At 47.5% G+C, this 25712-nt stretch overlaps 1 protein-coding gene across 1 annotated transcript in view; it reads right to left on the bottom strand.

Moving 5' to 3' along the window:
* The window catches only part of RREB1 (ras responsive element binding protein 1), a gene marked incomplete at its 5' end in the record, with an annotated part of 121531 nt that extends 96111 nt beyond the window's left edge, over positions 1-25420 (bottom strand). The window contains one exon of the mRNA XM_084279841.1: positions 25381-25420. Within this exon, the coding sequence (XP_084135967.1) occupies positions 25381-25420 (40 nt within the window). The remainder of the gene's footprint in view (positions 1-25380) is intronic.
* Positions 25421-25712: the final 292 nt, after the last annotated feature.

Genomic DNA, 25712 nt, shown 5'->3' with positions numbered 1-25712 from the left:
AGATCAGCCACAGACGGTTTGGATTTCATCCGTGTTTGATGCATCATTTAAGTAAATCTGTGTTTTCCCAATGAGGTACAACCTTTCAGTGATGCTGTTTTCTAGGAAACATGCAGGTGAACACTGCTGCTGCTTCTTTCTTTTGCAAAGTATTATTTGAATGGAGCTAGGAGGGACAGGATATGCTGATTTGCACAATTAAAAATAACTTAATTTCAACTCTGACATCAGATGCTTCAACAAATTTCATTAGGGCAGGTCACATGGCTTTTTTTTCCAAATGTTTTTTTCCACACCTCAACCTAAAATAATTTAATGAATTTATCTGCAAATTACCTCATTTTCATTGTGAAGCTTATCAAGTATTTTTAATCACTGCAGCAATTCATTTTGCAGAAATACAACAGCACTGCACCCGTCAAGAGCAATAAACAAACATCCCAGTCATCCAAGAGAAAGAAAGGTGAGGCAAACTGCTAAACCACAGTTCCTTAACCACCCTTCCTCACCAGGAGGGCTTTATATATCATTGCTTCGGGCAGGCAGGCAGGGAAGAAATTGTGACCTGTTGCTGCTTGGCAGCACACTGCTGAAGTTAGCGGGAACTCTGTGGATGCTGGGTAGGAGCAGGCCCGTATAAAGATGCAAGAAGCGATAGCAACGATCATACTCTGCTCTGGATTGACCTGAGTCACGAGGAGCTCATGCTGTCAGCAAGAGAACAAGAAGGGTTGTCTCACCAGAGCAGAAGAGAAGTCAAAGATGCACATCATCCTTGTAGTACCCCAGTGTACTCTCACCTGGATGAAAGCTTAGGGACAAGAACCATAACATGGTTTGTCAACCTTCTCCACCCCTTCTACCATCCTTTGACCTTGGACTTGTTCATTTTCTCTGTCTCTCTCAGTACATGCTCTTTGCTAACCATTCAGCATGCTGCGAGCCCTGATAAAAGTAGTTAATGTTTACTGAAACCTGTGTATGAACTGTACTAAACCTGTTGTGGGGGGAGGCAAAGTTCTGCTAGCAGCATCCATGACCAATTAAAAAAAAGTGTTGGTTTGTTGGGCTATTTTTTAAACTTGGTCCCCCGTCTCTCCCTCCCACCCCAACAGTTGCATCAGTAGATGGACAGCAGCACAGTGAGAGGACTGAAGAAATGCTTCTCATCCATCCACCTAGACACTTCCGAATAAAGTCACCATTCTGTGTACCACAGGCCTTTCAAGAATACACAAAAGCAATGAAAGGAGAAGACTATTAGCACTCTCTTGCTGGGGGAGGGGGTGGTGGTGCATACTTTATCCCCAAAGAACCGTTTCCCAAATCAATCTGAAAAAGTGCTCTCTTCCAGCTTTCCGGGTCCACACACGCTTGCTTGAGCCGTGTTCAAAACATCCTCTTCAGTGAAGTGAAAATGCAGAATATTACTACTGTGAACTCCAACTACAGCCAGCAGTTGATCGGTATGATTGAGAAACCTTAACTTCACTGTCATTTCTTCTCATTAGAGACACATCCTTAGAAATAATAACCTGTTTCGATAGCTGTACCTGGGCACTATTAGGAAGAATGTTTTTGTAGCATAAACTAAATAGTTGTATCACCCCTTCTTAGCTTTACTGGCATTTTCTCCTCCTTTATTCTAATAACCAGCCCAGAGAGCTCTAAAACCCATCTTTCTTGTCCCTCCCACCGTCTCTGGTGACAGTGGGATGCTCTCAGGTGTTTAATGCCATTTTTTTTTCTTTTTTTTTTTTTTTTGTACTAGAGGGCAGCAACAGCACCATAGTCACCTTGGAAACAGCCATCACCCACTGTTTGCAGAACAAACAATGGTACCTTTTCAGCCAGGCAAGGCAGGCAGGGCAAGGGGCAGCCAAGCAATTCTGGGACTTACAGGAGTGTTAACATATTGCATTCATTCAGTGAGTCAAAAAATAGTTCGGCACGAGAAGCAAGGCACTCTCAAAGTGAGAGCCTTTGGCTGGAAACCACAGACAAGTGCACGGGGCTCCGAAGGTCAAACAAGTCTCCCAAGTCAGCAAGGAGGTCTTTTCCTCTGATTTTTTTGCTTGCCCTCCCGTTCCCCTCTCTCATACACACAGAAGGAAGAAAAACGCACCTATTTAAACTGATCTTATCCACCAAAAGTCAAGTGCTCAGCTTCCAAGTAGCACTCACCCAAGTTCTTCCAGTGTGCCAAAATATTTTAAAGAACTGTTTACCCCCGCTTGTAGTGCTTTGTACCCAGCGCATCAAGAGGCATTTCCAGAAACGTTCCTTGCAAAGTTCACCAGAACGGTGGTTATTCAGCATTTCAGTCCCTATGCCTAAGCACTGGAGCAGTTATGCACCCCCTCTCCTTTCAAAATAATCCCATTTTCGCAGAGCCACCATCAATCTGCCTGCTTTAAAACCAGCATGATGTACAGACACCTGGCTTAACAGCAAGTTCCTGGGGGCTGTCTATGACTTTATAAAATAAAGAACCCACCACCAAATGAGCCTTTTTACCTACAACAGGCATGGGAGGGGGGAGGGGGGGGGAGAAAGCTAGATGTTTAGGGATATAGGTTTTTAATCAATTTTAATACCCTCTCACAAGGCATTCACTCTTGTGGCTGGCTGCAGGTGTAACATTTAAAGCAAAAGGGAGACTCAAGGCACCGCTTGGATACTCAAGTGCTTTATAACCTCCCCGCACTGGCTCGCAGACTCCTGCATCATGGAGAACGAACTGAGAGCAGCCCAGCTGCCCAGCTCATCTGTGAGGCCGCTCGGCAGAGGCCCTATGAAATCACGCTACCCTTTGCCTTGTGCATAACCACAGCATCCAGGTGTGCTGTGAAGGAGTGCCAGCACAACACGCCCAGCTGAGAACTGCACTGGGGTGATGAGAGCTGCACAGAGGTACAACAAAGCAAGTCCTGGGCGAGATCTGCAGATTTCCACATCACAATATAAACATTTTTCTACAGCCTTCACTCACCTTTGGGAAAAAAAAAAAAAAAAGGCCAATCATCTTAATTAGAGCATTAGAAACACTGACTGGTGCTGTCCTGCTAACTAAAGCCTCCAGCAAGCTTGTCCATGTGCGCCAGACAGGTTCACTCACGACTACCACCACGGTAGCTCTGTTGAGTCAGATTAACATTACTGAAAATCTATCTGAATGTTCATTAAGATGCAGGTTAACATATTAACTGGCCTCACACAGCCACAAACATGGCTTCGGACACGGCAGACTGTACCTTAAAGAGCATCAAGAGAGCTTTTTTTTTTTTTTCTCCTTTAATTGTGTTCAGCTAACTCAATTGACCTCAAACAATTGAGACACACACCCTTTTTGCCTGTCAGGACAGGGTCCTTCTCCGTCTTTCACTGCTGGGACAGGAGAAGTGAAATAGGTGTAGAGGTGATTCACATGCAACCCATCCTTCACTTACTCCTAATGGGGGGTGGAGGGGAGGGAAGCACATGGCTGAAAAGCTGCAGCTGTTCCAAGGCTGTTCCAACTTTACAGCACACGATTTATGGAAAACAAAACAAGAAGAACAGAAAAATAGCATTTGAACATTACCGACCTGAAAGAATCATTATAAATACCTCCTGCTCTGTGTAAGGGCTACCCTGGGCTCCATCTGCCTTCAAGGCCAAGAAAGGAAACATTAAACTTGAACAGCAGCCAGAATTTACTGTCTACTTTCTAACAGCGGCGGGCTGTGCTTAGATGGGGAAGTCTCTACCTGTGGCAGACCATCAGGCAACACGTTGGCCAAGCCTTGCTGCCACTGTGGCTGCCTCTGCACTTCGCACCGTCACTGTGACTCCAGCCAGGGCCTGGCAGAAGGACAAACAACGCGGCTCTGTCCCATAGCGCTGACCTCTCCCCGAGCATCTGCAAGCAGCACCAGGTTCGGATGGGAGCACGCTCCTCATGCCTCAGCAACAGGCTTTTTTTGGCAAAGGCACGCGCTCTGAAGGGCCCAGGCTCGGCAAGTCAGGAAGGCAAAGGTAGCAGCCAGACGGGAAGGCTCTCCCGCACGGCGCAGCCTTCCAGAGGGCTGCGGCTGCTTTTCAAGGCACCACGACCGACGTGTACACAAACAAGGCTGGCGGATGCGTGCACATCCCCTTTGCTCTGGCATCACCGCAAAAACTTCCCGGGGTCACACCGCAGCTCAGCCCACCCGTGGCCAGGCCTCCCTGCCCGGAGAGGCAGCAGTTGCTGCAGCAGGGCCAGCCCTTTCCCTCCCTTCCCCCCGCGCAGCCACCCCCACCCTCCAGGAGCTATATCGCAAATCCCCAGGCCGCGCCGACTGCCAGCTGACATAACTGTTTAGTCAGCAACCAGGGAGAGGAGCGGCCGCTCCCCTCCATCCTTCCCCGGCTCCTTCCCGTGGTACCTTCCCCACTGCCAGCAGCCACCAGGGAAACAACCTCTCTTCCCCAACCCTTCCCGGCCTCCATGAAGTACTCAGCTGTCCATAAAGTTTCTCGAGTTCTGCACACATCTGAAGGGTCTGGGTTGGTTCTTTTTACTGATTTTTCTGCTCCCCCCCCCGCCCCCCTCCGCTGCCAAGTGCTTTGTGTAACCCTCTTTCACCACCCTGCCCCATCCCCCAGGCGAGAGGAGATCCAGAAGCCCTGCTTTTGCTAGAGCAACTTCCTCCATTTGCTGTGAGAACATCACTCCGGCCGGCCCTGCGCCGCCCCGCAGAGGAAGTACAACATAATAGCCAGGCCCCAGGTGCCAAGGTTAGCTTGTCCTTTTTCCTCTCCCCGGGATGATTTCCACTCCTTTTTAATACCACCCTCCTCAAGAGCTGGGGCTTAAGGGCCACGCAAAAGTTACGAACAGATAAAAAAAAGAGAGAGAAAAAGCCAAAGCCCTCTGAAGCACCACACGGCCTCTGCATGCTAAAATGCTTAGACGTGCTTGGGAAAGGTTTAACATTTTCTGTGGGGCAAAAAGTCAGGTTTCATCCATGCACGCAAAAGCAGAACAACTGCCATCCTACCTTTTTAAGTCAGGGAAGCCCAGCCCTTGCCAGCACGGCAGCAGTACCACCGCGGCGGCCTTCTCCCGGGCCTTCTCCCCCTGCCTAGTGAGGCTGCAACAACCACAGCCTGGGCTGAAAGGCAAACTGTACCCCAGGCCAGGCTGGGATAATGCAAAGCCTGGGTGAAAGGCAAGGGGGAGATGAGGGGTCATCCTCCCAACTCAAAGCACCGAGGAGGATGCAGTTTTCACCCTCTGCTCTGACATCACCCATGTAGCTGGATACATGAGGTATTTCTTTTTAGATAGGTTTTACACACAGCGTGTTACTACACCTTTCCCCTGTCAGTTTGCTTGCACAGTGCCGTATCTACTGACTCCAAAATGCAAATACTCATAGTGTCGAGTTGTTGGAGGGAAGCTGCTACACTGGCTCATTTCGCAAAATCCTCTGCCTTTGCAGGTGTAACACAGAGAGATTAAAAGGTGTGACTGTGCCCTAGGTGCTATGATGCACAGAAACACATCCCAAACCAAAACGCTATGCTGACATCCCTAAAACATTTCTTCTTATTTATTTGCTTATATAGAAGTCTATTTCACTGAGAAAAAAAAAAACCTAAATCTGCCCTTTCCTCCTCTCCTCCCCATAAAAAGATTCATGTCCTCTTTTTTGTGTTTCCTTCCAGCCAGGCATCCATACAACTGACTCCAATTCATCTGATTACTAAACTGTAGAATAACTGAGATAATTAAAGAATTAACGACCTGTTTAGGTTTCTCATACCACGTACATAGTTACTAAGAGGAAAAAAACTAAAATCTACAAATAGTCTCCAAGTAACTACGCAGTGGCAAAGACCGAACATTCCCTAGAAAAGAAGACTGTTTTAAGTTCAGAACTCCTTAATTCACTCTTCCACTGAAGTGCTAAAACCTCACATTCTACACAGGCTGCCTGCTGCCAAGAGATAGACAGCTGCAACACGTAGACACAAAAAGGAGGTGTCTCTTGGCTGAAGTTTTAGATTTCTACATGCTGCCCTGTTTTACATGCTACTCCCCCAAACAGTTATAAAAAATAACTTCAGAGATCTAAAAACAAACGGCCTATTGTAACTGGTGACGACCACCGATAGAGCCTGTATCCAGTGAGCAGATGCTCTAAAGCCCCTTTACAGCCTGTGTGCATTTGCAAGACGACAACTTCCTGTGAAACGGGCTCGCTGTTGCAGTCATTGCACTTGCTTGGCCTTTGGCATAGCTTTAGTTCTGTATTTTATAACACAAGTCTGAGCATCCTAATAAAAGCTACATCAGTCTTCACTGCTGTTTTTCTTTAAGCTGGTATCTCTATGCAGTGACTGATACTCTGCTCCTGGCCACACAAACCGACTTCTCCCACAAAGGACGCCGCACCGACAAAAGTTGCACCAGATTTGTACCAGTTCAGCCAGAACAAAACCTGGACCACAGTCTTACATGATGAAACACGATCTCCTTACACAATATCAAGCGTAATTAAGAAAGATACTCTCTTAAGATGGAAATTAATTTGGAAGCAGAAAGTACAGCTAAAGGAGACACGATTTATACAAGCAACAGAATTTCTGCACAGCTAATGCAATGAAGAGATTTACATCAAGAGAGCTGACAGGGAATGTGTGGTAAGGTGGGAAGATGAGGCTACCTTCACAGCTGACACTCTCAAGCCTCTTGATGCAACTAAAATGTTGTTTTTGCACAGATTGTGCTGAGGGTCAACACCTCTCCAGAACAACTCTTCCCCTTCTTCCAGCTGCTCATTCCCATGTCAGAGAAAGCCTACAGTTTGCTTCTCCTTTAGTGACCAAAGCAAAAGTTGGTGAGGTGTGACTGCCGAAAGAGAAAAATCAAAAGGACTGGATACCTAGATCATGTTGGAGATAAGGCCTACAGAGAAACCCCACAAACCCTTGTATCAGCATCTCTGAAGAGGAGATGAGTTACATACAGTGCAACATGAATGAACTGCTAGAGGTGAGGGGGTAAACAACTTATGAAAAACAAAACCAAGTCCTCCTCCTTAGGCTGGTTTTGCTGTGGATTATAAACCGCTTCTTCATCCTGTGATGTCAAACGCACATTTAGGTTGCCAAGGGAACCATTCTGAAGTCACTAATTCAACATCATTACGAACTTTTTTAGGTATTCAGGCAAAGACACACCAGAAAGGTGAAAGCTGTGCTGTGAGGAAATACCTAAATATCAAAAGACTATTAAGAGAAAGGCAGCTTCAAAGAGATAACAAACATCACCCACAGATCTCCATTGAGATTTTTCCCTTTGCATTGTTTGTAGTCACATACCTGGAAGAATACTTGCCTTGAAGTGGGGAGCAAGAGAAGCCTTAAATAAAATACAACCTTTGCAGGCAAACACCACAATCTACCTGAAAGAAAGGGGCAAGTGGGAAAAGCAAAAGGGTTGTTGGGAGCAAGTGACATAACATAACCCTGCTTCTCTTTCACTACAGTTCCTGGCATCATGGTACAAAGATACCCATGAACTGATAGTAGCCATGGAGTAAATGCTCACTCTTACCTTCAACAAAGCTGGAAGCCAGAATGCAGTTGAGAATATACAAGTTAAAAATGAATCTGCAAATAAGGCCCTTAAAAAACAGCTGTGCTGGTTTTTCACCATTGCAGCACCAAGCCGGTAAAGATCCCAAGCCCAACAAGAGAGCAGATGCAGATCCTATATAAAAGCACAGATACAACAGACTCTGTTAATGACCCCCCACCCACAGAGCCGAGCTTGGATTAGGCTCTGTGTGCAGGAATTAATCAACCCAGCCACATTGCTACGTGGATTCCAGGATCCTTCCTAGCAAGCGATGCCTCCTGTTTCATCCAAGTCTGTATCAGCTTATTGGCCTAGTGCTTCAGGTTGTACCTTTAAGATATTTAATGCCTTTAATATTTATGATATGTAACCTAAGAAAAAAGGCAGCAAAGAAATTACTTCTAATTAAAGCAACATAAATGTGTCCTACTGCTTATACACACACACCATGACTTCATGTCAGCTTTTAGGTTTTCCTGATCCAACACCCAAGAGCAGAAACACCTGCAAAGCATATGCCACACTAGGGCTTGGTTCCTTGGTCCTCGTGCAGCCTTTGGGGTACTAAATTTAAGTTTGGGATATGAAACGCGTAGAGTTGCACCAGAGCAATACAAGTTCCCGATTCAACAGTCAGAACTACAACCACAACTTGATAGTTTAAAAGCACAGCCCCTGCCTCACTGCTCCCAACAGACACACCAACTACTTCCAAGCACTACCCAATTCACAGAGCCCACGGAATGCAGCAGTGGATGCTGAACAACTTCTCAGAATGGTTTTGTACACCATTGAAAGATTATCTATATAAATCAGTACTACACGATGAACGGGGCTTGTTTCTCCTAAAACCACTATATTTCATCAATACATCGAGAGGCTTAGGAAAGGGAGTAAGTAACCTAGATAAAGCTGAGTTCTCACTGTGAAAAGCTTTACCAAAAGGCTTGAAATCTCTAGCGTCACCCTTCCTATTACTGGCAAGCAAGTTCCCAGTTCTGGCAAGCTGGAGTAAAGTTTTTCACCAGCTACACACAAATAAAGTAGCATGCATCACTTGGTAGGCAGGTTAAGGTAGGGCTTCAAAAGCCAAGGTTCCTTTTTAGGCTATGTCAGTACTGAAGAATGTGTAGCACTTTACACAGAGAAAGAAAGGGGTTAGCATGACCTGATCTAAACCTCTCTCTCACTCTCCACTTCAGAAGCAGCTGCATTTCAGTAGCATTGAAGGCACTGATTTGTAAGGCACCCTGGGAGCAATCTAACATAAGTAAACACTAGTGGCGTGGTTGGTACCGAAGTAGAATTCTTCTGACTGTGAAAATTAAGATCTCCAAGTCCAGCAACATAGAGCAGCCCTACAGGTGGTGAAATGGGCTGGCAGACTACCAAAAAAAAAACCCAACCCAAAAGGAACATAATGGATTTACACCAATAAGTATTTTACTTCAAGAAGTTGAAAACAATACCTCTGATACATGCTGAGACCAAACAGATGGGAGAATCCAAGTTATTATCCCATATAAGCAGTCTAGCATTTGGATGAGGAAAGTGGGCACATGTTTTTGTGTGCTCTATCATTTGGTTTGGGTGGAGATTGAAGAAATACCCCCAGAGTTAGCAAGGACAAATGTCCCTTGTCTTTGGATAAGTTGCACACGCTAAGGTTTTAGATAGGCAGGGAGTGCTTCAGGCTGCCACCCAGGGAGGCCAGGGGGAAATATTAAATGGAGGGATACAGGGACGCTGCTGTTAGAATCTGGTAGTGTATTTGGGAAGGAAGGCAGAGAGAGAAAAGAACTGTTTAAATGCGCAGTTCTCAAGCAACTGGGATGGAAGCAACTGAGCCAAGACCTGCAAACACCCTCACCGATCAGATTCTTGTGCCTGTAACCTGCCAACACTGAGAAAGTTTCCCAAAAAAAGCTGCTGAAGAGGAGAATCCTGGCAGCACCTGGAAATCTTTAAGCCTGTCCAAGTATATGTCTTACAGCAATAAATATGTAGGCAAATAAAGCACTTCTGGCATGTGCCTGTGATAGATGTTAACAAGGCAAACTACAGCTTTAACAAGTGTTTGGTGAACAACATAATCAAAAGCATGGACCAGCTTCTGCATAATAGCTAATACTCAGATCAGGACTCCAACCTGTGAGGAAGGCCACAGAAGTGATACAGCAGAGGTCCACAAAATCCTGAAAGGCATGAAGCAAGTCAGTAGTGAATGATTACTCTCATAGTACAAGTGCTAAATGGTACCAAGTGGAAGCATCTAAAACAGGTTTAGAAGGTTTTCTCACCTCCCCTCAATCAGGCATGTAGTTAAACTGCAGAACTCCCTGCCACAAGATGCTGAGTGTCCATACTGGTTCAAAAAGCTACTGGACTACCTTAGGAAAGTAGACTGTTGAAACTAATACTGAACCTGTATAACATCCCTTTGGCTCAAGAGATTCCAGGAGCTGTCTGTTGCTGGTAGATTATAAAAGGAAAGAATCATTAATTGGTGCCATTCTTCCATATTCTGTTTTGATAAATCCACATCGATCAGCATCCTGGGCTAGATCCGCTTTTGGTCTGACTCTGTATTAGATGCAAGTAGGACTCTAGTTTTTGGTTCTGCAAGCAAAAAAGTGCAGTGTGACTTACTCCACAGGACTAAAAATCCTTCTGCCACAGATCCAGAGGCACTTCTGTCAGCCTGAGGAGACATTCCCTGCTCCAAACCCAAGCCTCACTGGAGAAGCAGGTACCAGGAACTGCTCATTCCAGGACAGGGCAGTCCCAAAGAAATGTCGCTGGAGCCGCAGCTTCTGTGTGATTCAGGTCAGGGTGATTTCAAAGGTTACCATACCACAGCTGTCTTCCCTGTCTGACAGCCAGAGGTTACCACACTTGCAGCAGAAACGTGTCCAACTCCAGAGCTGCCCATAATTGAAGTTTTAAACTACCAGTTAATTCAGCTTAAGCACAAGGAACTCTGAAGTGCACTGCTTGGGAGGGAAGAGATGTAGCCACACTTTGCCTTCTCTGTGACATGAACCAAGCCTTTCACCCAGGGACAGGGCACAGCAGGAGGACAGAAACCTCGTAAAAACTGAAGTCCTTTCCACAACAAACGTTTGCCTGAGGCCCTCACCTCAGGCACACTTACTTCCAGGCCTTTGGGCAGGGACGGTGGTTAGAGGCCCGTTTGTGGACCACCTCCAGCAGGAAAGTCCAGCGCAGAGCCAGGCCTCTTGCTGGTACTGCCACAGGCCATATTAACTTGTCGCCTTCAATACGCATCCAGCAGAGTTCAGGTCATGGATTTGTTGGAAGTTCATCACTTATTCAGGCTTTTGTGCGAGAGGTCATTGCTGTCAAACTGTCTGCTTTCACGGGCACAAAAGCTCATGTTAAAATGTAAATACTTACAGGTGTTCCACCAGGCACTCGAGATCAAAGTCAGAGCAGATATATTAGCCTAGCCATATTTTACAATGCTGGTATTATTTGAATTGTCGTCTGTTTGCAAACCAAGGTTTTTATGTGGATTCATATGCCTACGCAGGAGGCGTGATCTAATGGTGAAGATGCAGGACTGGAATTAGAGCATTCGGGTTCTTTTCTGCCTCTGCTACTGTCTCCCTCTGTGACCTTCAGTAAATAAATTCTTCACGCCACTGTCCCGATTGAAAAGAACGTGAACAGATGCTCACTCGGTCCCATACAACTGCTGTGACCCTCCATCATTTTTGCTAATTACTACAAGAATTACGGAATGATGTGGGAAACATTAATCTGACTCATGAAGTTAACCTGAGTTAACAAAAAGCGTGAGCCTTATAAAAGAGCCCAACGCACTCTTCCCCAAAGCCAATGTTACGCTGTTTGTTTTTCAAGACAGAATTTCTGCAACTTATTATTACACTGGCCTTGAAGGAGACACAATTTTGCTAATTCAGCTTCACACAGGCCCAGATAGGCTGGCTTACCCCTGTCGCCTAGATCTGGGCAGCGTGTACCACTAGCAAGCAACTCAAGCACGACTTCTGCGCTGGGGTAACACCGCAAGACTTAGCAGCAGGACTGTGCTGGCACAGGCCTACTGGGAAAATCAACTCCCCAGCTGTGGGAAGAAGCAAAGCCAGTGGAGGCTGCAATCACCACGTCACCCTGGAATCCAGTTTCATGTCCAGTCCAACCTCGTTCTGTGATTGAGCTGCACAGTTCTGGAAAAGCTAGTATCCTCTTCCCTCAGCACTTTCAGCTACATGTCAGATTCTCTTGCGACTTTCTGAAACTACTGTATTAGGTACTAAATTGGAAGAAAGCATCTCAGACACGAGAGGAACTCTAATTCACTCAGTTCAGTACCTATCATAGGGATAATTTTGCACTGTGCATCCCATGTCACAAAGGTCAGGCAGCCCCACCGCCCTGGTGTACAGATACAAGGAAAAACAGCTTCACTACACCTCATGGGTTAACGGGAAGTGCCACCTCTCTGGAACAACACAGGGGAGTGGAAGGGAGCTGCGAACAACTGTGTTCTTCTGATGTGCATTCCCTTCCTCTGCTCAAGCAAGCGCAGAGGGCCAAGCAAGCACACATAACATGCTCCCTGCAGGATGCCACATCCTGCCGTACTTCATACGGCAAGCCAGATACTTTTCAAACACAGTATGCTGTTTGACAGTATGATCTGTCACACTGTGACAGGTTCTCAGAGACAACATCGGGGAGGGAGAAGGGATCGGGACTGACAGATTTATCCCACTGCACTGAAAAGTTCCTAGCCAGACTTCTCTTACAAGATAAAATAACCAAACAAACAGACACACCGCAGACACATACGAATGTTACAATGCATATTTCTGCTCCTTGCTATCAGTACCTCAGTTCTACTGTTATGAATTTCTCGTAACTCTCACTCACTCACCCAAAACCTTCCATTCCTGTAGAAAGCAGAAGGGGGGTAAGAAAGAAAAAAAGAAAAAAAAAAATTTAAATCGCAGAGGTTGTTTTATGTACTGCTTACCCCCTAAACCTGCTCCCAGCCCTGCTCCCCTTCGCCCCCCACACACAGTGCTGCGTTTTAAGGAGCGCTGGTTATGCTGACATCAGTGAGGCTCCGGGGGCCATCCAGGCAGCTGTTCCTGCTCCTGTGCGTGGCCAAGAGCCAAGTCGCTCTGCCTTTTTGGTGATGTTCCCTCCTGCAGGCTACCCCCACTCCCGCCCACACGTCTGCAGGGTGGGGTGAGGTGACCACTGGCAGCCTTTCCTAGGGAACCTCAGGGAAACAACAACAACAACAAAAAACACCCCCAAAAATGAAAAAAAAACAAAAAAAAAAAAGAGGTGGCCGCTTTCATTTCCAACCTCTGGTCAGAAACGCTCAGCGATTTTTTGACAGTGTGCTCTGGATTCAAGGAACTGTACTTCTTCTTCCCGGACAGGCAAGGCTCAAGTTGCCCTTAGGACTTTGTCACCTAAAGGAGAAAAACACATGCTCTGTCCTTCCTCTCCTCATGTGCAGGGCCAGCCCGCCAGCATCAGAGACCGGCCTGCAGGCCCCACGCTGCTCTGTACAGCTGTTCCCCTGTTTTAAAGCAGACCCATCCTTGGAGACAGCTGTTCTCCAGCCAAGCGATGATAGCAGAGCAGCAGAAAGCTCACCCAGACCAACCTAGGGGTGCAAGGTGGGTGCAAGACATCTTTAAGATGCAAGGAAGTGGCGACCGCGACACTTTTTCTTCCCTCTACTGCTCCCCACAAGGACAGGATACAGTGCCAGGGCAGGCAGGGCGTGCCAGGGGCACCTTTCGGCCCCGCCAGCCTCATGGGGGCAGGTTTTAGGCGGCTGGCTGAACGCAGCCAGCGGTGGGGAACATCCCCGTGCTGAGCCGCAGCCAGATCCCGGGAGAGAAAAGGTGACAGCCAAGCCAACTTCACGTAAGCCCTGGGAGCCTGCAGCTCAGACCCCATGTCAAGATTAGGAAACTATGCACACACAGAGAGCACATGAGCCGCCTGAGTGCTTTCGTTTAACTCTTGCAGACTCTCTATATTGCAGGAGTTCGGGTGCACCGCAACACTTCTTCCCATCTCTTTTCAAAACCAGCTCTTCCCAGGCTGCAGGACCTGTGCCGCTTCCTCCAGCTGAGCAACACTTTCTCAAGTAGGTCAGAACTGAAGTCAGCGAGGGGAGTTTGGAGCTGCAGCTCACACGGGTTAAAGATTCTGGCTTGTGTCAGGAATACTTTTTCTGAAAGTTAAACGCCGGCCCCAGTCCTGAAACACTTCCCCTAACTTCACCCATGCCAGTATTTGACTTAAAGGGAACAAACTACTTAAGTAGAATTATACCTGTGTTTAAAGCGTCTGCAGGATCAGTGCTTGGTGTGATCTAGACTTGCCTCCAACACGCACACACACACGCACAGGCAAACTTTAAAAATACCCTGAGAGCCATGAGGCTAAGTAAGCTGTGCTGAGACAAAATGAAAAGGATAAATACGGTAACCTCCATCACAGCACGTTTAAAATTTACATCTACGTATGTTGCAGGATGATTCATCGGGCTGGGAGAAACAGGGATGCCTGAAGGCTACAGCTGGAATCAAGAGAAGGCTCCCTGATACTCAGCTTATCTGGGCAAAGAGTCGTCTCAAAACCAAGGAGATCTGTGCCCCATCAGCACCAGAACACTAAGGATTCTAGGAGTCACTTGGGATTTTTTTAATTTTACCTCTTCTATGGAATAATACTTCGAGTACAGCAACGTTAGCAATCCTGAACTTCTGAGCAGCCCCTCTTCAGCCAAGAAAAAGACCCAACTCCTTCCTTCTCTGTAGCCAGCACAAAAGCAGGAGATACAAACAGGAGTTTCCCTGGAACAAACCAGTCAAATTCATTCAAATCTTCCTGAAGCGCAGCAGGGCAGAACCCATTCCTGTTCCCAGAGCTTATTACAGTAACATGACTAAACATGCTCAGCAGTCCAATGTGATAGGATGCATCCATTTGCTGATGCCAGAGGAAGATGCATGTCTCTTCTACATGGCACTGCTCTCACAGGCTGCTTTTCAAAAGATGTTTTGAAAAGCGACCTGCTGCGTACATTCTTCACAAGTCATAGTATCACCGGCTGTACAAGTGTTTGACCTCTACTTGCTATGCACTGCGGACAAAAATCTGACATCAGCTTATTCCAACCTTAGTAACACCAAACTGCTCCTGCAAAACTGGCTGGGACAGACTAAGACAACGCACCGATGAACTCCCAGGCGGACCCCTGGAGTGCTGGAAATGCAACTAGTTTTAGTACATGAGCCCACATGTTTTAAATTTGGGTTGGTTTAATCCAAGTAAGTAACCTGATTAAAATGGAAGACTTCTCTGGAGGTCTTATTTCTAGATGTTTCCATTACTCCATATGCTTTCATGTTGTATAAACATAACAAATGATACATACATCACTCTTGAGATGATTTAAGAATTCAGTTTAAAGCTACAACTCAAGTCACTCAAGGCAAGAGAATTAGATTACTCTGTGAACAGCAAGAGCCAGCAAATGCACTTCATTTTAGTCTTGGGAAGGTGATGTACTTTGGGGCTGATATCCTTCTATTCCCAGCTTCTTATTCCAATTTCTGTTTCAAAACCTTCACGTTTGTGGCTTTTACATACAGACTTAAAGCAAAAGGGAGAGAAAAGGACACGATTTGACTGTGATGATTCTGTGTAGCAAAGCTAGGAGTGGTTTTGCTTCTAAACCAAACCACCAGGCGCAGAACACAGATATATACTCACACCAGGACTGCTGCCTAAGGAAAAAAAGAATCTTTGTCCCTCGTGTGCAAACTAAGCGTTTATGAGAGCTGCCCAAATTCTGCCTTGCAGCCGTGGCTCTGTTTATATGCAGACACCCCAGCAGCAGCAGTGCAGGTTCCCAGCATGCCTCAACCTTGGTATCTGGAAAGGCTCCACTATGGGGTAAGAAGATAGTTATAATTAAACATTTATACTGAGGTAGTGCCGAGCAGGTCAGTTCCACAATGTGTTAGGTGGCTTTTCAAAACTCGGTAATTGAATGCTGATCCCTGCCCCGAAGAGTTTACAGTTTAGGAAATCAAAGCATAACACTTGGCATCTGTATACTGGGAATTAAACAAAGACCACCAGCAGCTCATTTCTTGGGCCTTTGGACTAGGCAGCTCTTATAAACATCCATCACCAAGAAATGGTGGAAATTTTTAAATCAGCAGTCTGGATTTTCCTAATCCACATCCGTGCTACTGGGTTGTGCAGCTCCACCTGAATCCCTAGCTGGGACATTAACCACAATGTGCAACTTGCACACGCTGCTGGCATCTTCTTGCCCAGTGTAAATTATTTTTGGCCCAAATACTTTTTAGCAATCGTTTTGAAAAGACAGTGAGCACAGAAACGGAAACATTTACTGCAAGTCAGACGGTGCAGGCAGTGCAGGCACAAGAGAGGCTGCCAATGCATGAGGGCAAAAGTCAGGCAACAGCAGATCCTTCTGCACAGGGTCACCCAATACTCCAGGACGACCCCAGGCAGGCATCAGTACTATGCAATACTAGCATACGTAGATGGCTACCAGGCAGACCACAGCCACATGCAAGTCTGTGGCATTGCAAATCTACTAACCCACATCTTTCCCTATGGAGATTAAGAGTTACACAATGGTGTAAATAAAAACTCTGGCCCCAAACATGCAGGGGCCATCTCTGCCCCAGATCCATCCTCAGGGAGAATTCTCTACATTTTCCTGCAGGGAAGGACAGGCCTGGGAAGGACAAGTCCTCCTCCCACTCACCAGAGCAAACACACGCAGTGAAGTTAAAAGCCCGGTCTCTAGGATTTAGAAAAGGGATGCAGTAATGGCCACGCTGTTTCAGTGATGCCCAAAACCAGAATGGAAGATAACTTGGTTCAAACTAGGCTATTACATCACCAATTCAGTTCGCTGTTTTTCAAACAAGCACCTAAAAGAGATGCACTGACTTGTAACTACACCTGTAGGAATTTCTAGCACCAGTAAAATACAAAGACACTATTAGGGCCTGGTTTTTAAAGTTTCCTGGCATCTTCCATGCTCTGAATGCTCAAGAGCTCTCAGCTGCATATACCCCATATAAAATCTTAGTCCAGTGAAGCCTGAAGGAATTTTGCTGTTGATTGAAAGGAAGCCACGTTTTCCACTTTCTACATACTACTTACACATCTATTGATTTACTGAACACAGAACAGCAACCGTAACGGGGCACGATCTGCCTTCAGCTTGGCCCACTTAACTGTTCCATGAACACCTTAACTTTTGTTTGCTGACTTTTGAGCATTTAAAATCAGTAATCTTACCTTTTTTTTTTTTCTTTCTCAAGGGGAAAAAGAGAACTGTGGAAAATCCTCAGTCACTAGATTTAAAGAGCTTACAAGTTCCAAAAGCTTTGCAAGTAGAGATTGGGAACTGCTTGAGCTGCAGTTAGTGGAGCTGCAGAGTTTACAGAATCCATCAGTTCCTTCCTGCAGAGTTTATAATCTGCACAGCTTCCTCCCAAGGTAACCAGCATCAGCTCTGAGGTACGGATCATTTCACCCACCCCTAGAAATTCACCCTCTGGTTAGGTGGAATGTGGTGGCCACTTGCAAAAAGATGCTGACATTTCCCAAAAAGGAGGGATGGAGAAGATTTACCCCACAAAGTGTAGGTAGCACTGATATGAAGATAAAATCTTCGCTATTCAAAGAAAAGCATGCTCTCCAACAATAAACCAAGTTTACATCAGGGAAACAGAAGCACTGTGATACGTTTCACTTCAACCTTTTGCAACATGGAGTCAGGCTCCTCACAGGTCAAAAACTGACAGGAAATCTTACCAAGCAGAAAAGCCACCTATCTGCTGTAAAGGCTGGAAGTTGCTCCAAGACTCACTCCAGAAACTGCCAAGGACCACAGTCTTGAACATTACCTGGACATGTACTGACACCTGGTTGGACCATCTGATAAGGAAGAAGAGCAAATTATACCTGCAGCTGTTAGAGAAATACAGCAAAGGAAGCATACCCTCCAAATCAACAAAATACAAGGCATAAGTTACATCTCTGCAGAGAAGCACTTGTCACTGCACTCATATATCTTCCCCTGGAAAACAACAGTCAAACTTCACAAATGGAAGCCCTTAGTAACACAGCCACATCTCTTCCACAACTGGCTTCTATGGCATGCACTTCCACTTCAGTGTATCCTTCAGTGTCTCACTTAAAAAGCAAAGCTCCTCCAACAGTTCTCCTGCCTTCCACCCAAAAGCATCAGGAAGTACAGACAGCAGAACTCCTGAGCTGCACTACAAGTTATCCAAGCAAACAGGGATTCAGGATACCTCCAGGCTTCTGGGGAGAAGGAGGGGATGAAGCAAGGAAGCATATGCAGAACACGCCACAGCCACCTGTTGTCCTTGATAAACAGGCAACTGCACTGACAGAAAAAGAACACACACACAAATGGAGAATCACTCTCAAAACACTAACAGCAACGGGACATAATGAATTTAATGAAGAAAATGCATTTTGTGTAACAAGAAGAGGAACTTTAACTAGGTTATTTCCCCTACCCAAAGCTGTGAGTGGCCCAAATTAAGTGATATTGCTCCCTATAGGGAATACAAGGAAGTACTGCTGCTTGTTGGTTCAGAATCCAGAGCATTCTCCCCTGCCCAAGCTGTAACGTTAGCAGTGTAAAGGAGTGCAGCCTAAGCACGGGAATGGAATTTACTGCTGTGATGCAAGTGCTGTGAGCAAAGCACTCCCAGGTACCAATACACCTGAACACTGACATCACCTGCTGTACGAAACGGGACTAACAGGGGCCCAAGTTAAAGCCAGCCAATCACACACAAAAAAAGCAAAGGCCAGCTACATTGCAGTGTGAACATTTTGCTTCTCTCATCCTCAGAGAAGCACATACCTAAATTAACTAAAGAAGAAAAGGTTTGTCAATGGCTGATCCTCCTCTGTTTTCAAAGGACAGATGATGCAGGCCACTCGTTCCTAAAACACCTACGAGCACGTTTGTGTTGGTTCAAGAAAGCACATGCTACCACCTGCTAAAACATCCACCAGGATATGAGGAGCAGAGAAGTCTTACATGTATCAGAGGCTGACACTTCCACTACTAACCACAAAACACATTTATGGTTTTAGAACCAAATTAGCAAGTCATTCGGGCACATCAGCACAGAAAATATCAAAGATGCTTAAGCTGCTTTTTACCTACAGTGACTTAAAAGTCCAAAATAATTTTTTCAAAGCTGGCAGAAATTACACTGGGAAGTCACTTGCCCACTGCATGCAAGCAGCTCTCCCCCACTTTTTGAGGGCTGTACACAAGTAACATCCCTCATGGAAATGGATCTTCAAATAAACTTCGCAAGCCAGGATAAGGAAGTGTCTTATTCAAAAGGAAAAGCATCTCTCAAAATACTGAGATAAAATCAGTAAAGAATTAAATAAGATTAAACACAAAACATTTTTGCTTAGGAAAGTTAGGAGCAGTAACACGGTGGAATTTGAAAGTTGCATTCCAGGTACTTCTATGGGAAGATGGGCAAAGGGTAGGGAGAGGTAATCAAGACCTGAAAGGTCTCCTTCTCTAATGCTCCTCGGAATACCTATTTTAGTTTGGGAGTCTAACAACGCCCGTGGGGTATTCTGACAGCTTTTCTTTTCCCTTGCTGCAGCACCTCTGCATACGGCTGGGACTCTGCAGGTGAATCCTGTTGTTAAAACAGCTGCCTTTCTCTACATCTTTAAAGAGGTATTCAGATTCTCTCACCCTCACTTAGTTGAATCACTCTGAATAAACAAGTCTCCACCCATCCACGACTTCTTTTGTGTAAAGCACCTATTCAAAGGCAACCACCTTTATTGATTGCTGGGCTGGCCAACCTGAAAGCTGAAATGCCACTACTAAAAGGAAAAAAAAAAAAGAAAATTAGAAAAAAAAGAAAGCGCAGAACAGACCAGGAAGCCTGTGATGTTTCTGAAGGAAGCGCAGGTCCAGGCACTGTTCGGTTACACCAGGACAACTCCTTTCGAGCTGCAGGAGGCTGCTCTAAGAGGTTTAAAACCGGCACAGCCATGAGCCAAGCATCCCACTGCCTCCTCTCCCTTTTGTCCAGGCCCTTTTCCTTGCTCTGACCCCCTTCAAGCACAACACGAACAAGCCAACCAACGTGTGTCCACAGCGTATGCCCCAGCTGGCAATTATTTGTACTTTTAGTGTTTCATAATAAAGCGTTATTAGCCTGAGCTCTGAGCAAGTTTTGTGACCCTGCTCTCAGTAAAATGCTGAGGGATGGGGGGCGAGATGCTCTGGTATCACTGCCTTGAAAGCTCACGCACTTGTAAGTTACTGGCCCTCAAATGTTGGTATTCAAAACAGAGGGGTAGGGTGGGGTGGAGGGAACACCTTCAAGTGGGAAAAACATCATGACTGGCAGACATCAAAGATAAGCCATCATCAGATTTCTTGCACCAAAGAAGAACAAAGAGTCAATGCTCCTGAAATTCCTGTTCAGAAGTACCCCAGAACAGAGCCAGCACTTCCCACCTCAGCCAACCTCACCTACTTTCATTTGTAATCAAATGCTGATAACCAAACCTGGCCTGGCAAAAAGTGCTGTAAGTTTTAAGCCCTTCCTGGTTCCACACAAATAGCTGACTTTTCAGTCCATCACCAGAGTGGCACTTCCAAAGGTACCCAGGTCCTGCCTTTGAAATCACTGCCTATAAAGATGTTTCTGAATGCTGGGGGGGGGGGGGGGGGGGGGCGGGTGCAGCTCCCATAGTTGCTGGTTTATGTAGGATATTAAAAACCAAAACAACAAAAAACCCAAACAAACAATAAAACCCCAAAAACACAAAACCAAAAACCACACAGAAGATTCCTCATACGTGTCCCTAAAGAAAATCTGCTTTAACTGCTGAGCAACAACTTGGCAAGTCAGATCTCCCACCCAAAAATAAGAAACAAGGCACTGCATGGACTCAGAGGGCAATTCCTTCTCACCCCCAAAGTTTACATCTGCTCCTCAAGACATTTCCCAGCAAAGCTGCATGGTACCTGAGCACTCCATCCACGATGGAGCTGTACTCAAAAGACGATGAAGCAGTTCCTGGCCCCTTTCCAAGCTGCAGAATACACTTCCAAAAAGCGTATTTTAAAGCTGTAATCCCATGACTGACCATCTTGCTTGAATTCAGAATGAAAAAGGCATTGAGCAACAGGCATTCTCACTATCTTCAGAACCAAAAGCTGCAGGAACATCTTCCTCTACAGGCAGTTTCCTCCCAAGAAAGAAGCAGCAGCCACATGCGTCACCAAGGCAGCCCTCTCAAACTGGTCCAGTAACAAGGTCCAACAGCACACTCATTTTAAAACAACCTTTGCTGTGCTGAAAGCAGACATGATTTCACATGTTTTAAGAGTGTACACCTAGAACACACATTTCCAAACTTAGGCATCATTCATCAAAAAGTTAAAAGGGGCTTTTTCTGCACATGCAGAGATTTCAGACTAACAGGATTTACTTGTTTTCTGCCTGTTCCTGGGGAACCTCCGCAGTTTCTTTTTTCCCAAGACAACAGGCTGCTATCCAACACACATCAGATGCTCTTGGAGCAACAGTTAACTCTGGAAGGACGTTTGCAAAGGGCACAAACCCAGGGCCCAATGCTGGTAAAATTTAGGCACACTGGGGGAGTGTAGCATAACTCCTGTATGTAGATAACTTGAACATTCTACACAGTTCCCTGGAAAGATTTATGCATGCATCTCAGGATTTTTTTTCAGATGCTTTACTATCAAAAAACATATTTTAAGTCAATAAAAAATTTATTGCAATTTAAAAAGTGAATCCCTTACAAAAACACCCAGGTTAATTTTAGCATCCTTCTGTTTAGCTGCTTAGCAACACTTATCCTATGACCTTCTAAGCGCCACCTACTTTTACAAGGGATAATGAACACAACCAAAGGGATTTATCTATATGTTTTTAATCTATACAGTGTAAGTACATGAACAGTTTTTATTTAAATGAGAAATCCAACTGATAGCAATCCAAACTACTTCTGCTTAAGAAGAAACTTTCACAGGCTAAAGTCAAGCTGCTGTTACGACTGTGGCGTGACTTCAACATGGACAAAGTGATAAAATCCACAAGGATCGAGAAAAGCAGTACAGAAGTCAATGGTCGTGCACCTCGGGAAACACTGCACTTGTCTTTGGTACCAAAGGAGATTATAGGTACTAGTAACAGAAAATGAAGACATTCAGCTTTCCCATTTTTGAAACTTCAAGGATCTCCTGACCCTCAGAATCAAAAAGAAAAGCCATTTGGTCAGAGGGTCGCTGAATACTGTAGAGTTAAGAACGGGCACACAACCTGGGCGAGCAGAGTCTGAATAAGATGTTTCACTACACTGAAAACTGCAAGCAAATAAAGCTTCCAACACCCAGGTCCAGTGAAAAACAAACAAACAAAAAACCCAGAAAAACAGCCAGCAAACACCCAAAATATTCTGTTTTAACAGCAAGCCAAATACTTAAATATATATTTAAGGCTGTTAGTTATTAAAAGAAATGTGTAAGAGTAGCTACATAGTCACCATTGATGGACAAACAACAGTTCGGCAACTAGAAGCTGCATGTGGAATTAGAGCAGAAGTTTATTCGATGGTACTTGAAGGATGGTGTGTGTTTCTCCAGCTACACAATCAGAATTCAGTTCCAAATACGGCTGCCAGGAAGAGGAAGGTGAGGGAGCAAAAGAGGCCACACTGGCCGAGCACAGCTGCCCTGTAGCAAGAGAGGAGGCTGTACATGTCCTTGCCGGCAGGTGAGGGAGAGCCCTGGTACTCTGATTGATTGGATGATGGATTCATGCTGTTTCTGGGTTTCTAACAAACAAAAGGGCCTATTCTTCCCTGGATGTAGCCAACTCCCGTTAAGGCTAATCGGCATTATGCAGGCACACCGAGAAAAGACTATATACCCTTAAGTCTTCAAAGAGAAAATTAAAACCTAAAACAAATATGGCTGGCCTGACCCTGACTCACAGCATCCCTTTCACACACGCTGACCCTGTGGAAAACAGGAACTGTGGTAACAAAACTCGGTGCTTGTGTCAAAACGGCCGACCTCGACGAAAAAACTTCAGCCATCGTTAAGAGCTGTCTACCCTGGGCTGGAGGGGTGACAAGACAGCGCCATTTAGCAACTGCTCCTGATGATAATACACAAATTTCTTTTTCCAAGGCACAGGGATGGGTGTTGGAATGCTATGCAACAACATCAGCTGCATTTGTTGTCTCTCCTAGACCAGTGCCCCCAGATCACACTTAACTGGGCGCTTAACTACTTTCTCAAATCTGTAACCACACTTCATCTCATCTACAACAACAGACAGGCAAAGAGGGAGTCAGGATTAAAACAGGATGCTTGGTTCCCCCCCCCACCACTTCCCTCCAGAAGTGAGTTCAGTAGCACCCGGGCAAGATGCTGGCTCCTGGGCGTGCAGGACCAGAGCATCAGCTCCGGGCCGGACACCCCGGAGCGACCGTGGGAGGGCGGCCGGGCACGGAGGCGCCCGGGCCTCCGCGGGCTGCGCAGCTGGCTCGGGCAGGGAAATGTGCTGAGCCAGGAGGAGCGCTCTCGTCCTCCCGGCATAACCCGGCGAGGATGCCGAGCGGGCGAAGATATCGCAGCCGAGGGGTGAAACGGGGGGGAAAAAAAAAAAAAAAAAAAAATTTGAAAAAAGAGAAAAACGAAGAAAACGGGGGGGCGAAAAAAGAAAAAAGATGATAAAGAAAAAAGCAAGCGTGCGTGCGGAGGGGAGGCGAGGGGAGAAGTGCAGGGAGAAGAAGGCAGAGGAAACTTATCTGCGACATGACAAAGTTCAATCCACCGCCCTCCCTCCTCTGCTGAGAAAAAAAAAAAGTCGCAGCATCTCGGCACGCCGCGCTCCCCGCCGCCCGGCCCGGCCCGGCCCGGCTCTGCCCGGACCGGCTCGGTTCCGCCGGACCGGCTCGGTTCTGCCCAACAACAGCCGCGCCCGGCCCGCGCCCCCCGCACCGTCGGCGGATGGGGAGGGGGAGAGAGCCCTGCCCGTGCATTATTAAGTGGGCGGGCGGATCTGCCTCGCATCCTCACCGCGGCCCCCGCGGAGCCCCCGGGGGGGGCGTCCCAGCCCGTAGCAACGGCGATGGGGAGCGCAGTCGCCTGAGAGACGGGTCGCGGCTGGCTCCCATCCGCACCGGGCACCGCGGCGCTGGCGGCGGGGGGGCGGCAGAAAACTTTGTTTTCACCCCAAACACCGTTGCTGCGGGGGGGGTCCTACACTACCACCACCACCCCCACCCCCGCCCCCACGTCCCCGCCATGATGGGGGGGGGATGAAGCGGGCTAGGGCGGCCCCGGGCCGGACCCACTACCAACCCCCCCGGCTCGGATGCTGCCCAGCTCCTTCCTGTAGTGGTGACGCCGCCCGTGCGTCCCTGACCGCCGCTGGCTCCGTCGCGCAGGGATGTGTCCCTGGCACCGCACAAAGGCAGCGGGACGGGGAAGACCCACGGGGGGCTGTGCCCCCCCCCCCCGTCCGCTCCCCCCGTCCCTGGCTCCCCCCCTACCGCCGCGCAGGCCGAGAGGGGAAAGGACACGCACGTCCCTACCGCGGGGGGGGGGGGGGGGGGGGGGGGGGAGGGAAGAGTGGAGAAGAGAAGAAAGAGGAAAGGGGCAAAAATAAAATAAAAAAGAGGAGGGGGGTTAGAGGAAAGCGGTACCCGGTACCAAGGAAGGGCAGACACGGCCAGCCGGCCACGCCGGGGGGGATGGGGATGGGGGTGGGGGGCGGAGGGGGAGCGGAAAGTCAGCGGAGAGATGCGCGGCGCAAGCCGGCTCTACCTGCGAAAGGGCGCCTTCATCCCAACTTCCCAGCTCCGGCGCGGCCCTCCCGTCCGGGAAAAGCGGGCAGGGGCCGCCGCGGGACCCACCGCCACCGCCGTCAGGAAAAATAAGCCCGAAGGAAAAGTTAAAAGGCAAACGGCTGCGGGCTCGGGAGACGGGGACGAGCCGGACTAGAAGATGTTGCTTCCTCGCAGCCCCATCCAAATTGTGGCGGTGGCTGGTTAAAAATAAACTTTGCAGCAGGAGGAGGGGGGGGATGATCTGGCCGGATTCCTGAGCTCAGACGGTTTAATATGGATGAGCATCAGGTCCTGAAGGCAAAACGCCGCGGCTGGTGCCGCTGGTTGGTAGAAAGTCTGCAACAGGGAAGGGGAAAAAAAAAAAAAACAAACCAAAAAAAAAAAAAAAAAACCCCAGGAGCCGCGGAGGGAGGAGAAGAGAGGGAGGAGCGGGGGAAGGGAAGAGGGAGGCTGCACGAACTCATCATCATCTCCACCGCTGCCAGCCAAACTTTTTTCCTCCTCTTTTTTTTTTTTTAAAGGAAACTTTTTCCCCCCCTCCTAACAACCATTTAATTTTCTTACCAAGTCGCGCGACCAGCCGCAACGTCCTCACCCCTGCGCCTGCCCCCCCTCCCAAAAGTTTATTTTTCTTTTTTTTTCCCCCACCCTTAAGAAAAAGAAGAAGAAGAAAAAAAAAAGAGAGAGAGAGAGAGAGAGATCCCTGCGGAGTTAAGGCACGCTCCTGCCCTTTGTGAGGGAGCGCGGCGGCCGGGCAGCCCCGCGGTACTTACGCCGGACTTTGCTGGGGCTGGGCTGCTTGCGCCGCGACATGCCGGGAGGATGGGCCGCTGGGGGGGGGCGCGGGGGCGCGCCGGGGGGAGCGCGCACGGGAGGGAGCCGCAAACTTGTTCCGGAAAAAGGAATCAAAATGGCGTTTCTGTGGATGTGCAAAGTTCATCAACTCCGCGCTAACTTCCCGTCCTCCGCGCCTCCCTGGAGGGGAGAGATGGGCACGGTTAGGGACCCCGCCGCGCCGCGCTCCGCGGGCGCCCCCGCCCCCTGCCCGCCCCCGCGCTGCCCCGCGCACCCTGATAAGGAGACACATCACGTGTCGCTCCGGCTC

The sequence above is a fragment of the Gallinula chloropus genome (assembly GCF_964237585.1).
Source record: "Gallinula chloropus genome assembly, chromosome: 2".
Lineage (NCBI taxonomy): Eukaryota > Metazoa > Chordata > Aves > Gruiformes > Rallidae > Gallinula > Gallinula chloropus.
The sequence above is the reverse complement of the archived record's forward strand: the minus strand, read 5'-3'. Positions and strand labels throughout refer to the sequence as shown.